The following is a 14,024-nucleotide window of genomic DNA, read 5'->3' on the forward strand; positions in this document are numbered from 1 at the left end:
ATATATTCATTTGCTATGTAAATGTATAGCATGATTTGTATTGTTATTTCCTTAGTTCTCAGGAGAGACCATTGCAGAGGCATAAGGTGGCCTCAGGGTTTTTAACTCCTGCTGGAAATCTCCTCCCCTCCTAAACTCTAGTCCTCCATGGATAGAGGTGAAAAGAAGAGAATACCCAGGAGGCCTAGTTTTGAGAAATGATGTCGTGTGACTGGTTGGACTCGGCATTAGCCTAACCGTGCAAGGAGACGGTTGATGTTGCTTGAGGCCTTGACTGCTAAGCCGCATTCTGGCAGTGAGAAGGCCGGGCCAGGCCAGGGCCTCAGGCATCTCTCCCCAACTGTCTTGCCCATGACCACTGCCCAGCTATGCCTCGGTCGCCTTCAGTAGTTGGAATTTCTAGTTATTTCAGGTAACACCCAGCATGTTAAATTGGCAACCTTGACTGTTTTGCTGCATCCTAAACTAGTCACACCACCCACACCTCGAAGAAAGCAGGTTAATTTTATCCCTGCTCCGTCCTTAAGGTGGAATTAGTTCCTCATTTTCAAGGAGAAGGAACTGTCTCAGCTTACTGACTTGCCTTCACCTCACTTCCCAGGCTCTCAATGCCAGGCCAGTCCTGGAGATCCCTCTGGCTTCTGAGGCTGTGGGTCTGGTCAGAAGCAGAAGAGCAGAAAGGACAAGACAGAGGGTCCCCTGGAAAGCCTGGGACAGAGTGGGGCAGGCCGCAGGCCTTGGCAGGAATCCGACCCCAAATGTTGGACCTTGGAGGCCACTGTAGTTTATGCAAAAACAAGGAGCTCCTGAGGGCTCCCACCATTTCATGAGCAGCGGAAGAGTTTAACCGCACCCTGGCACTGGCTCTCCAATACCCACATTGTGGAGAGGGAAGAGAGATTTCTCAATTATCCTGTTTCAGCCAAGCCTTATCACTGGAGGCTGCCCTGCCTAGGAATTTGCAATCACTTTGACAGTAGCCAGGATATTTCCCCTCCTGCTGACTATAGGGAAAAAAAGGACTGAAAAAAGATTTTGCTAAGCAAATGAAAGATGTGAATGAGATTAAAGTGAGAATATTTAAATTACAGAAACTTAGTGCTTTCGAGCATACTCAAGCATTTTTGAAGCACCCATTTAGGGACTGCTGATTGATAAGAGGTGATGAATTATTCTTATCTCATCATTGACGCCAGTCCCTGGCTCTCTGGAGGGCAACACTTGGTTAACCTAATTTGAATCTAATTTGAATGACTTAAAAGTAATAAAACAAGTATGTGCTTGAACCTAATAAAGCCTAATTCATTTAATAGGCCATTTCTTAAATAATTTTATTTTAGAGCTAGAAAGGAACCTTTGAAATCATCCTTTATTTTATAAATAAAGAAACTGAGTCCTGGGCGGGTGCAATGGCTCACACCTGTAATACCAGCACTTTGGGAGGCCAAGGCGGGTGGATCACGAGGTCAGGAGATGGAGACCATTCTAACTAACGTGGTGAAACCCTGTCTCTACTACAAATACAAAAAATTAGCCGGCTGTGGTGGCACGTGCCTGTAATCCCAGCTACTCGGGAGGCTAAGGCAGGAGAATTGCTTGAACCTGGGAGGTGGAGGTTGCAGTGAGCCGAGATTGTGTCACTGTACTCCAGCTTGGGCAACAGCGCAAGACTCCATCTCAAAAAAAAAAAAAAAAGAAAGAAAGAAACTAAGTCCCAGAGCAATAAAATGCTTTGCCGAAGCCACACGTAGTTGATGGCAGTACACAATGGGGACTGGGATGCTGTGCCAAGTCATGCTGGAGCCCTTCACCCAACGCTGAGCCTGCAGTTCCACTTATGGCAGATTCAGACCCCTATGAAGTTAGAAGAATGAGTGGTGTGTGGGTGGCAGCACCTTGAGTGAAGAATTCTTCCCCCAAACCCCAGAAATATCTGCAAGGCGGCCAGCCAGGCCCAACCCCTTTGACCTGCTGAGGCGGCAGCCTGAGCACCCTCCACATTGCCCCCCTGTCTGTGGCCTTTCCTCATCAGACTGCGGTAGCAGGGCCACCTTTCCCCTCCCCTGGGCTGCTGAGCAATGGAGACTTGGAGTTACCAGGCAGCCCACTTGGCAAATCCCCTTGGGCTAACCTGGGATTGAGGAAATGCTTTAGCAATTTTGAAACTTTGATGTGTCTGCCTTCTTAGGCCTTAGGTCACCTTCCCAGAAGGCCTAGGAGGACAGGTCCTCCTTCCAACAATCTGCCCTCCTTCCAACACTCATGATGGAATCTCATGGGAGAAATCTGACCCAGGGTTGTTTTCTGTCCCAAGGCTTCTTCCCCTAGCATGGGGCACCCTGGGTGGCAAGGCACAGTGACTGTTCTTTACCTTCCTCATACGCTATGAGTCCAATTTCCAGAACCTGCCTGATTTGTCATAGTTCAAACTTGATGAATGTACTGGGCACTGTGAGGCGTGCTTTGTGTGCATTAACGCGTAGAATCCACGTTGTACAGGTAAAGAAGTTGAAAGTCACAAAGCTTGAGTGACTTCTCCAAGACCACACAGAAACCAGTATATGGCCCAGACATTGTGGCTCCAGAGCAAATGCTTAGCCACTCTGCCTCTTGCCAAAAAAGGAGCAGGGAAAGAGTGAGCTTCATCTTAGAGGTATGTAAGCCCTGCTGAGGACCCAACAGTCACTGGCCTGGGCTCCAGGGATAGACGGTAGCTATGCCCATCCCAGGACATCCATCCTTATTCCTGGGTCCTGACCTCCTTCACTTCCAGAGTCTTGGTACTGGGCTTTCAAAAATCTTAGGTGATTTTAGGGAAAGGAAAAACCTAACCAAAATATAAATAATCAAATTAAAACTGAGGCTTTGTGCATGAGGAACCAGCTTGGAGCTTTTGGCTGCTTTGGGCAACCCCCCTACAAAGAGGCCAAGAAACACAGGCAGCCTTGCCTGCTCACCGCCCAGGTTATAACCTTTGCATGGCTACATTAGCAGTGGAGTGAATTGCTCTGGCAATAAGCATCTGTGAGTCTCATTAACCTTGTTAAGTGAGTGTCACAGAAAGGGGCCCATAGCTCAGGGCTGAGATTAGGGACAAGCACCCCACCGTGCTGACTTGAGGCTCCCTCCCCCAGCTGGGGGTGCAAGTCTCACACGCCTGTGTGTGCTTGTATTGGGGCTCGATTAGGCAGAGCTGGATTGAATTGAAAGGGCAGTGACATTTTCCATTTTCTTGGTTGAAAGAAGCAAGTTCAGGGTCAAACATCAAGAAGGCAAGCATATTTTATTGTCTGACACTCTATTAACTAGAACATGTCGGCTCTGCTCAGACACTCAATGGTTTTCTGAATGAAGTTCCTTGGCCGGCATTCACCCTTCCATGAGCTGTCTCTGACCTACCTTTCCAGATTTCTTTTTTGTTAAGTAACCATAATATTTGCATTTGTCTATTAATTTTTTTTGTTTTTAGATAGAGTTTCACTCTGCCCCCCAGGCTGAATTGCAGTGGCTTGATCTCAGCGTACTACAATCTCTGCCTCCCAGGCTCAAGAAATTCTCCACCTCAGCCTCCTGAGTAGCTGGGATTACAGGCGCCCGCCACCACACCCAGCTAATTTTTATGTTTTTAGTAGAGATGGGGTTTTGCCATGTTGGCCAGGCTGGTCTCAAACTTGTGACTTCAAGCGATCCACCTACCTTGGCCTCCCAAAGTGTTAGAATTACAGGCATGAGCCACTGCCCCCGGCCAACTATTCTTCAAGTCGAGGAAAAGGTAAAAGAACCTGCCCAAAGCCAATGCACCTGACCAGGAGGCTGTGGCGGATGGCATTATTGTTAGAGCATTTGCAGCCCCTCTGGCAATGCTAGTTATACTTTGCTGCCCCACTTACATGAGGCTTTGGCACGGACTTGCTTTTGCCAATGAAATGTGGGCAAAAATGGCATATGTCACTTCTAAACCAGCTTATGGTTTGCCAGGTCTCTCTTTTCTCTCTGCTGCAAGGCCAGCAAGATCTCAGATAGGGGCTGCTCTGTCAGCTTGGGTCCTAGAGTAAAGTGGCCGGGAGCGCAGCAGAGCTGGCCCACCATGGACTACAGTGTGAGTGAGGAATGAGCCACTGCTGTGTAGGCTGCCAAGTTGTTGGGGTGAGCTGTTAGACTAGCATAGCCAGTCGAAACTGACCACACAGCAGTAGAATTTGGCTTAATCTCAGACCCTCTGAAAGTGTACCCCATTCATCCCCTATATTCCCAATGAATCCCCGTTTTCCTCACCTCTGTAGCTTTTCCCACCTGCTTCCTCTGCCTGGAATTTCTTTGAAATCCTACCCATCTTTCAAAGTCAAACCTGGATCCATGTCTTCTGTGATCTTTCTCAGATCCGTAATAGCACCAAGCACTTACTGAGCATTTACTACATGCTAGATACTACTCTAGCATTTGTTTTATTTCATTTAATCTTCACCCCGTGAGATAAGTCCTATCACTGTAGCCATATAAGGTGAAGAGAGGTAAAATAATTTGTCCAAGGTCACACAACTGTTAAGTGGCAGAGCCAAGATTCAAACCCTGTGCTCCTTCCACTCCAGTACTCACTGCTATTTCTGTTCCCTGTTACATTTCCACATATCTCCTTGCTCATCTCTGAAACAGCTTCTGTACCTGACTGACCATGTTTTGTTTTTGTTTTTGTTTTGATCTGGGTTTGAGTATGAATTTTACCCCTTTCTGGTGGTGAGACCTTGGGTTAGTCACTTTTCTTTCTCTGAGCTTCAGTTTCTTCCTTAGTTCTCCTGCAGCTCCAAGCAGGGTGCCCAGTAAACGCTTACTGGCTGACTGACTGAATGAATGAACTCTCTGAGCTATGACTTGTCCATTTGTAAAATGGGAATAATAATGGTTCCTCCTTTATAGGGTTGTTGTGGAGTCTAAATGACGCCTAGCACAAAGCATGACACCTAACATCTAAGAATTCAATACAACTTAGCTATTATTATTATAAGCCATAGGAAAGGTAAATACAGTATATAATATATAATATACAGAGATAAAACTTCTCACAATGGGGATTGGGGAAAGCTAGTTTCATGGCAGAAGTGACTTGAGTGGACTTTGAAGAATGCATAGGATCTGGACTTGACATGAGGTGCAGGGAGACATTTTAGGCAAAGGGAACAGCATAAAGACACAGACAGTTTAAGTTTTAAAATCTTAATCCCTCTTTCCTCAGTTGTACCATTTCTAGGGTCAGATCTAAGGAAATAATTGTAAATATAGAAAAAGCATTATGCATAAAGATGTCCACTGCAGCATTGTTTATAAAAGTGAAAACATGGAAATAACTGATATGTCCAACAATAGGGAAGTAGTTAAATGAATGCTCTTCTATTCATCTGATATATTGTCATATGTCTATTATAATTAAATATATAAGAAGTATATAATAGAAAATGTTTATGAATGATGCTATGTGAGAAATAAGAGAAAATGAATAATCAATATAGTTACAATGATATGAAAACAAATTCCAAAACCAAAAGTAATATTCGGAGAGTCTAGGAGGAAATGTGCTAAAATATTAATAGGAATATCTTTGGAGTAATGGTCTCTGGTGATTGCTTTGGGATATTGAAAGCAATCTTTCTTACATTTATCATTTTTTTTATTATCATAGCTCACATGTATTAAGCACTTCCTATGTACTAGGCAGTGCACTGTTTTACACACATTACCCCAGTTAATCCATACAGCCCTATAAGGAAGGTTATCTTATCAACTTCTTACCAATAGGAAAACCAAGACTTCTCTATTTATACGATGAGCATATGTTACTTTTGTTTGTTTGTTTGTTTTTTGAGACAGGGTCTCACTCTGTCACCCAGATTGGAATGCAGTGGCACAATCACAGCTCACTGCAGCCATGACCTCCTGGGCTCAAGTGATCCTCCCACCTCAGCCCCCGCAAGTAGCTGGGACTACAGGTACATGTCACCAAGCCCAGATCACTTTTTTTTTGAGGTGGAGTCTCACTCTGTTGCCCAGGCTGGAGTGCTGTGGCACAATCTTGGCTCACTGCAACCTCCACCTCCCGGGTTCAAGCGATTCTCCTGCCTCAGCCTCCCAAGTAGCTGGGACTACAGGTGTGCACCACCACGCCCAACTAATTTTTGTGTTTTTAGTAGAGACAGGGTTTCACCACGTTGGCCAGGATGGTCTCAATCTCTTGACCTCATGATTCACCCACCTCAGCCTCCCAAACTGCTGGGATTACAGGCATGTGCCACTGCCCGGCCTAAGCCCAGACAATGTTTAAAAATTTTCTGTAGAGATGGTGTGGTGTCTTGCTATATTGCTCAGGCTGGTCTCAAACTCCTGGGCTCAAGCAATCTTCCCACCTTGGCCTCCCAAAGTGATGGGATTACAGGGGAGAGCCACCACACCCAGCCTATTGCTTTCATTATGGGAAATATTTACTACATTTATTTAATATTTTGTTATTAAGAGACTAGAGATATCAGTCCCCTCCTTTATTGCTACTTCAAACAGTGTTACATCAGCATTGTTGCACATATTTTCTAATTATTGCTACTCTTATTTCTGTAAATTACATTTCTTAATGTGATATTTTGGCTCAAAGTATACGTGTACCGTTTTTATTTTGAACTAATTTTAGACTTACAGAAAAGTATGAAAATCATGGAGATTGGCAATAAAAAGGAATAAAATACTGACACAAGTACAATTTGGATGAACCTGGAAACATTATGCAAAGTAAAAGAAAGCCAGGAACATATTATAATATTCAATTTATACAGAATGTCTGGAAATCAGTAAATCTATAAAAACACAAAGTAGTCCTCTGAAATCTAGAAATTAAAAAAAAAAAACAAAACACAAAGTAGATTGGTGGTTGCCAGGGCCTGAGGGGCACGTAGGGAATGGGGAGTGACTGTTTAATGGGTTCAGCATTTCCTTTTGAGGTGACAAAAATGTTCCAAAATTAAAGAGTGATGATGGTTGCACAACTCTGTAAATATAACAAAACCTCCGAATTGTATACTTTAAATGGGTAAACTTTATGTCTATGAATTATTTCTCCATAAAGCCTAATTCAAAGAAGAAAACCTTAGAGAGTTTCTTTACACCCCTCTCCTTCCTTCCCCTCATGTTCACAACTGAGAAATTATTGGGTAAATTGTGGCACAGCTAACTATGGATTAGTAAAAGTACAATGTGTATCTATAGTATCATTTTTTTTTTTTTTTGAGACAAAGTGCTGCTCTATCCCTCAGGCTAAAGTGCAGTGGCACAATCTTGGCTCACTACAGCATCACTCTCCTAGGCTCCAGCAATCTTCCTGCCTCCCCAGTAGTTGGGACTACAGGTGTGTACCACCATGCTGGTGGTTTTGGTTTTTTGTGTTCTTTTTTCTGTATAGACAAGATCTCACTATTTTGCCCAGGCTATCTCTAACTCCTGCCTTCAAGTGATCCTTCTGCCTCAGCCTCCCAAAGTGTTGGGATTACAGGTATGAGTCATACCACCCAGCCTACGATTCCTTTTTTTTTATTGTTTAAAGGAAATATAGGGCTGGGTGCAGTGGCTCATACCTGTAATCCCAGCACTTTAGGAGGCCGAGGTGGGTGGATCACGAGGTCAGGAGTTTAAGACCAATCAGGCCAACACAGTAAAATCCAATCTCCACCCTGGGTGACAGAGGGACACTCCATCTCAAAAAAAAAAAGATTAGCAGGGTGTTGTGGCGCATGCCTGTAGTCACCAACTGAGCTGTGGGACCTTGGGCCAGTTATTTAATTGCTCCATGCCTCAGCTTCCCTATATTTATAATGGGAGTAACTAGATAGACTCTTTCATTGGGTTATCAGGAGAGTAAAATGAGATCATGCATGCAAGACGCTTAACGCAGTGCCTGGCATACAGTGTTCAAGAAAGGATAGTCATTATCGTTATTAATATTATTTACAGTAGGTTCATCTCAGCTGTGTAGGGAGTGGGTAATGGTGATTATAAAAATCGAATGGAGGTGACAGCAACCTCAACTTAGGCTACCATTCTTCCAGACATACATTGATGTGTTCCTGCACCATCAACCTAAGAATTGATTTTATTCTTGAGGATATTATACCTAACTAAAATGAAAGACTACATTTCCCAGCCTCCCTTGCAGCTAGGGGCAGGGGAAGTTAGGGATGGGACTTTGCTTTGGAAAGATGCCCTTCTGCTCTTTCTTTCCCTCCATCCTCCTGCTGTCTGGGTCCTCGAGTTGATGGCTGGAGCCCTGGTGGCAATCTGGGACCCTGCAGCAACCTGGAGGGAAGAAGCCACACCCCTAGGACAGTGGCACAGAAACACAGGAGTCTGAGTTCTTGATGACCCTGCAGTAGCCATGCCAGCCCCAGCCCACCTCCCTCTGCACTTATATCGCCAGAGAGAAGTAAACCTCTATCTTGCCTAAGCCTTTTCTTAGGTTTTCTGTAATGTGAAGATAAGCCCAGCCCTCACTAACTGAGTTCTCACAGAACAGCTAAAAATTCCAAAGCCCATGGCTAGGAGGTGGCACAGAGTGTGGCCTGGGGAGGGGCTGCTGCCCACTCCCAGGTGAGGCCAGAGCGAGGCTGGGCCTGGGCACTTACTCATCGCCGATGTAGAGCTTGGGCCAGACCTCGTTGACGTGGGTGTACTGGGGACTGCCCTTCCAGAAGAGCCGCTCCAGCTCGAAAGCTCCGGGGGTGCAGTAGTCCTCCTTGTCGCCCTCCTCCTCCACCTTCAATGACGGCCCCTTGACAGATGAGTAGGCATTCTTGAGGCTTGTCTTCACTTCTCTGGATGTCATTTTAGAGCCAAGGGATTTTCTCTCCTTTCTGCAACTGGTTATGAGAGAGAAGCAGGATGGGGGTTCTCAGGGGACACTGAGGCAGGGAATGAGCTTTACAAAAAGAGGTGGGAATAAGCTACGCTTAAAATTTGCCAAGCATTTTCCCAGCCTGCTATGGCCCTGCTTCCTCTTCCCAGGCCATGCAGGTAAACAAGGAAGGCCCTGATGGCAGTTAAATGACACTTCCCCAATGTACCAATCTTTCCAGAGTAGGAGAGCTGGGGTCCTTGGACGTGAGCCAAGGCAGGCTCTGAGGCTAAGAAATCCTGCAAGCAGCCAGTTTCTTCCCACCTGTCTTTAGACTTTACTCCTTTGGTGCCTACTTTTTCCTTTATCTGACTGAAATCTACTGGTTTGGGCCATTTGGGACTCAAAATAGGAAGGCCCAGAAGATCCCTGACATTCCAGGCTCGTGGCCCTCTCGGCATCTGCAGGGAGCTATCTGCCAGTGGAAAGAGCGCATCACCAAGGCCATACCTGTCCGGGCCTGGGTTTGGTCCATGCGCACATCAGCAGGACTTCAGAAGCCTGGAGACGGGAGGAAATGTGGCCGCTTGAGGGTTAACCTGTCAGGAGAGCTGAAGGCAATGCTCACGGCTCTCACACTGGGAGCCTGGCCATCACTGCGTTAACTTACCAAGCTAGAAAGCTATGCCTCCAGATTGAAATGTGCATTTGGAGAGCTTGTCAGGCTCTGCCAGTGGAATGCAGGAGAGGACCTCCATTGTCCCCAAGGAAATAAATTCACAGTGGAATTGGACAGTGATTGTTTCCTGAGCTGAGTAAATGATGCACCTATGGTCAGACAGCCTGGAAAGGGAAGTTGTGCTCCTGCTCCGAGACTGGAGGGAAGGAGGAAAAGGTGGGAAGACTGAGAACCACGGAGGTGAGTGATGGGAGGGAATGCTATTTATTTATTTGACAAATACCTATATCACACCTAATGTGTGCCAGACACTGTTCCAAGTGCTTGAGATCGTAAATCCATTTAATCTTAACAATGCTGAGGCCGGACGTGGTGGCTCACGCCTATAATCCCAGCACTTTGGGAGGCCGAGGCGGGTGAATCACGAGGTCAACAGATCGAGACCATCCTGGTCAACAAGGTGAAACCCTGTCTCTACTAAAAATACAAAAATTAGCTGGGCATGGTGGTGCGTGCCTGTAATCCCAGCTACTCAGGAGGCTGAGGCAGGAGAATTGCCTGAACCCGGGAGGCGGAGGTTGCAGTGAGTCGAGATCGCGCCATTGCACTCCAGCCTGGGTTACAAGAGCGAAACTCCGTCTCAAAAAAAAAAAAAAACAATGCTGAGGTAGGGTTATCCTAATACCCTATCATTAGTCCCATTTTACAGATAAAGAGGATGGTAAATTGAGGATATGTGTAGCACAGGGTCTTAGTGTGAGAGGGAGGGAGATAGAAGGTGCAGTGTGGGGAGGGGCAGGCCCGGGATGTGGAGAATGTAGGAAAGGGTTCATGGCTTCAAAGACCATAAAGAACATGTCAAATGGATTCAGAATACAACCTGAAGAAGCTCCCACTTATCAAAATGGGACACCTTGAGCATGAAAAATAAAAATAACTCCTGTGGATTAAAACACTTAGGTCATAATAGTACTGAAGGCCAGTCGAGGTGGCTCACACCTGTAATCCCAGCACTTTGGGAGGCTGAGGCGGGCGGATCACCTGAGGTCAGGAGTTTGAGACCAGCCTGCCCAGCATGGTGAAACCCCATCCCTACTAAAAATACAAAAAATTAGCCAGTAGGCCTGTAATCCCAGCTACTCAGGAGGCTGAGACAGAAGAATCGCTTGAACCCAGGAGGTGGAGGTTGCAGTGAGCCAAGATCACACCACTGCACTCCATCCAGCCTGGGTGACAAGAGGAAAACTCCATCTCAAAATAATAATAATATTAATAATAATAGTGCGGAAAACAGGCTGGGAGCGGTGCTCACGCCTGTAACCCCAGCACTCTGGGAGGCCGAGGTGGGTGGATTGCATGAGCCCAGGAGTTCAAGACCAGCCTAGGCAACATGGCAAAACCCATCTCTACAAAAAATGCAAAAATTAGTTGTGTGTGGTGGTGTATGCCCTTAGTCCCAGCTACTCAGGACTCAGGCAGCTGACGCTGAGGTGGGAAGACCACTTGAGCCCAGGAGGTCAAGCTATATTGAGCCATGATCACATCACTGCACTCCAGCCTGGGCAAAAAAGGGAGACCCTATCTCAAAAACAAAAACCTTAATTATTCACAGTCAGAAGATGTTTAGGAACCAGCTCCTTATTTTGAAGATGGATAAAGGAGAAGAATCTGCATGTGTTGCTCCTCTCTTAGACAAATTATATACTACTGGGTCGATAAGGGAAATTTTCTTCTATAGAAGTATTCCAGATAATGGATAAAGAAGGAAGCACCATTTTAACCACCTGATGAGCTGCTGCATCCAGACACTGAGCATGGACTGCCAACCACGTACAAATAAGAAGAGATGATCAGACATTACATGCCTTCCGATAGAAGAGCACACCACCATGGCAGGAGTCGTCTCACCAGAGAAAAACCTCAGTCTCCTCTGGGTCCTCGGATTTATATCTATCAGCCAACTTGCAGAGATTCTGACGACAGTTACGTTATACCGGGCCTTATCTTTTAGAAAAACATACTGAAATATTTGCTTCAAAAATAATACCATCAGAAGAATATAATAATGTTGGAGCAGGCTATTGATGGAGGTGTGAATGAGATGGGTTGGCTATGAGTGATGGTGCTGGATGATGGTTATAAGCTGTTTCTCTTTTTTCCTTTTTTAAAGTAGAGATGAGGCCTCACTATGTTGGCCAGGCTGGTCTCGAACTCTTGAGCTCAAGTGATCTTCCCACCTCAGCCTCCCAAAGCGCTGTGATTACAGGCATGAGCCATCACACCTGGACAGTTGCTGTTTCTCTTCAGGTGTGTTTGAAATTCTCCATGATAGAAGTTTGAAAGAAAAGGATTGAGACCACTGCTTTGGGGAATTCGATTCTCCCAAGTCTGTAGCAGATGATTTAAAGGATCACTAGCTAGCTGTGTGTGTCTGTCAGGATTGTGGGAAGCCAGGATTTGTGACTTCCTTCAACTTTCTACTTTCTGGTGGGGTGTGGGGAGGGCAATGGGCAGAAGAGGGGACCCTCCTATGGAGTCTCTCAAAGTGTGGTCTGAAGACCACCTCCGTCAGAGTCACCTGGCACTGATCAAAAATACAGGTTCCCGGGCTGCACCCTAGACCAGGGTAGGAGCCTAGGCATCTGTATCTTAATGAGTTCCCAGGTGAGTCTGACGCTCAGTAAAGTTTGATAATAATTGTCTGAGATGTGGCTAGAGAGCCAGGCCGCTGTGGAGTCGAGGGAAAGGTAGTGAGGGTTCTCATTCAGAATGTCTCCTGCTGTCCCATTGGGCTGGGAGGCCCAGTCTTTGCCCCAGAATGCAGCTGCCGGCTGGGAGGAGAGAGTATCTTGCTTCAGGGCTCCTGAGTGTTGCTTCTCTCTTTAGCCTTGGAGTCTGGCACATAGGAGGCGCTCAGAGCTATGGGTTGAATGAGGAAGTGGCTCAATGAGTGAATGAATGACTGAGGGGAGCAGGAATGATTAAGGGCTGTGAGGCCTGTGCTAGGGGCTCAGCAAGAGCTGCTAAGGCAGGACTGAGCCTCCAGGCTGATTTGGAGGACGGCGAAGGGGAGGGGAGTGCAGGCGCAGAGTGGGCTGCCTTCCTGCCGTGGATGGTCTGTCAGGCCTGAATTCTACTCGGGCCTGCCTGCTGTGCTTCCAGTCAGGAAGGGAGAAATTATTTCCAGGATTGACCAGAAATCTTTCTCACAGAAACAAGCCTAGACCCCTCAGTCCTCTACGAGCATACGTAATTATAGCTCTCCTAGCTTCAGGCCCACAGTGTCTAAAGGTCTGAAGCTCAGCTCGTCCATGGCACCCACTCTTCTTGTTCGAAGTGAGTAGACACTGGGCACCGTACATCTAAAGGTGATGTTCAGGCCCTCTTGAACTCTGCCTGCCGTTAATGGGAGCTTCAGAATTTTGGAAGACACTGGAGTCAATTCCATTCTGGAGCCTCTGTCTGCCTTTTTTGATCACTGAAGCTGACTTCACCGTTGGTGAGGCCATTCTTCTTCCTTACACTGTGGAGGGAACCATCCCCGTCTCCATCTCTGTGCTGAAAGCCTCGGCTGGATTTCCAGACAGAAGAGGAAGTGGTGCGGTCTGCCCTGAGGAGCTTGGCACGCAGAGGGAGCCCTGGGATCTATTATCCTCCAGTGTGCAGATTTGATGGAGAAAGAGAACAAAGTGTGGAGCCGTCCAGAAACCACAGACCTGTAATCTTTCCAAATCCTGAAGGCGGCCTGTGTGCGCCCTCTCTGCATGGCTCCCAACTCTCTAATTCTCAGAGAGGCCAGGAGCATCTGTTTCCCAGATCACAGCCAACATGGAAGGGAAGACAAATCTGTTCTGTTTGGTTTCCATAGATTCGACCCAGAGATTAACTGCCAAGGTCTCAATGACACACACAATATCAATCACAGGCTAAATGTCATAATGAGAGTTGGGCAGGCTGTCAAGAGAGGCCTCCAGGTTCCTGTTACAGCTTCATATTTAAAGATCTGGTCCCAGGAAATCAAACGCTGTCTCCGAGGCCACTTGGCCTACATGCAACGTCAGCATGTCTCCTCCTTAAAAGGTGACACACTGAGGCTCCTTCAGGGAGGTGCCAGGCAGATAACACAGAGGAAGGAAGGGTTGGGTTTTAAAAAGTGAATTAAACAAACAAAAACCTGACTGTTGGCCTCAGGCAGGAGACATTAGGGAGTGGTGGGGAGTGTGGCACACCAGGGAGCATATGCCTCCACTGAAGGGGGCAGCAGCTTGCTGTCACATGTGGGAATGCAAGCCCAGATTTTCTGGTATTTTTATGATCCCTATAGATTGTTGTGAGAAATCATTGATTTTTAAATGTAAACGCCTGTAGTAGATGCTATCCTTGCGCTGTTACAAGTACCTCCTCAGCTCAAGTGGACAGCAGCGGAAGTGGACAGTTCTTTATACACAAAAGCCTTCCTACCTCAGGTGCCTGTGTTTTCCT

The 14,024-nt window shown here is 46.5% G+C and overlaps 1 protein-coding gene across 2 annotated transcripts in view; it reads right to left on the reverse strand.

The window, feature by feature from the left end:
* Positions 1-14,024, reverse strand: part of DUSP29 (dual specificity phosphatase 29) — a 38,888-nt gene that overhangs the window by 13,525 nt on the left and 11,339 nt on the right. For both annotated transcript variants that reach the window (XM_012466299.2, XM_064374343.1), the window contains exon 2: positions 8,655-8,888. In XM_012466299.2, coding sequence (XP_012321722.2) covers positions 8,655-8,854 — 200 coding nt within the window. In that variant the 5' untranslated portion in view covers positions 8,855-8,888. The remainder of the gene's footprint in view (positions 1-8,654; positions 8,889-14,024) is intronic.

This window comes from Aotus nancymaae, unplaced genomic scaffold (genome assembly GCF_030222135.1).
Source record: "Aotus nancymaae isolate 86718 unplaced genomic scaffold, 86718_ANA_hifiasm-v0.15.2.pri h1tg000010l, whole genome shotgun sequence".
Taxonomy (NCBI): Eukaryota; Metazoa; Chordata; class Mammalia; order Primates; family Aotidae; genus Aotus; species Aotus nancymaae.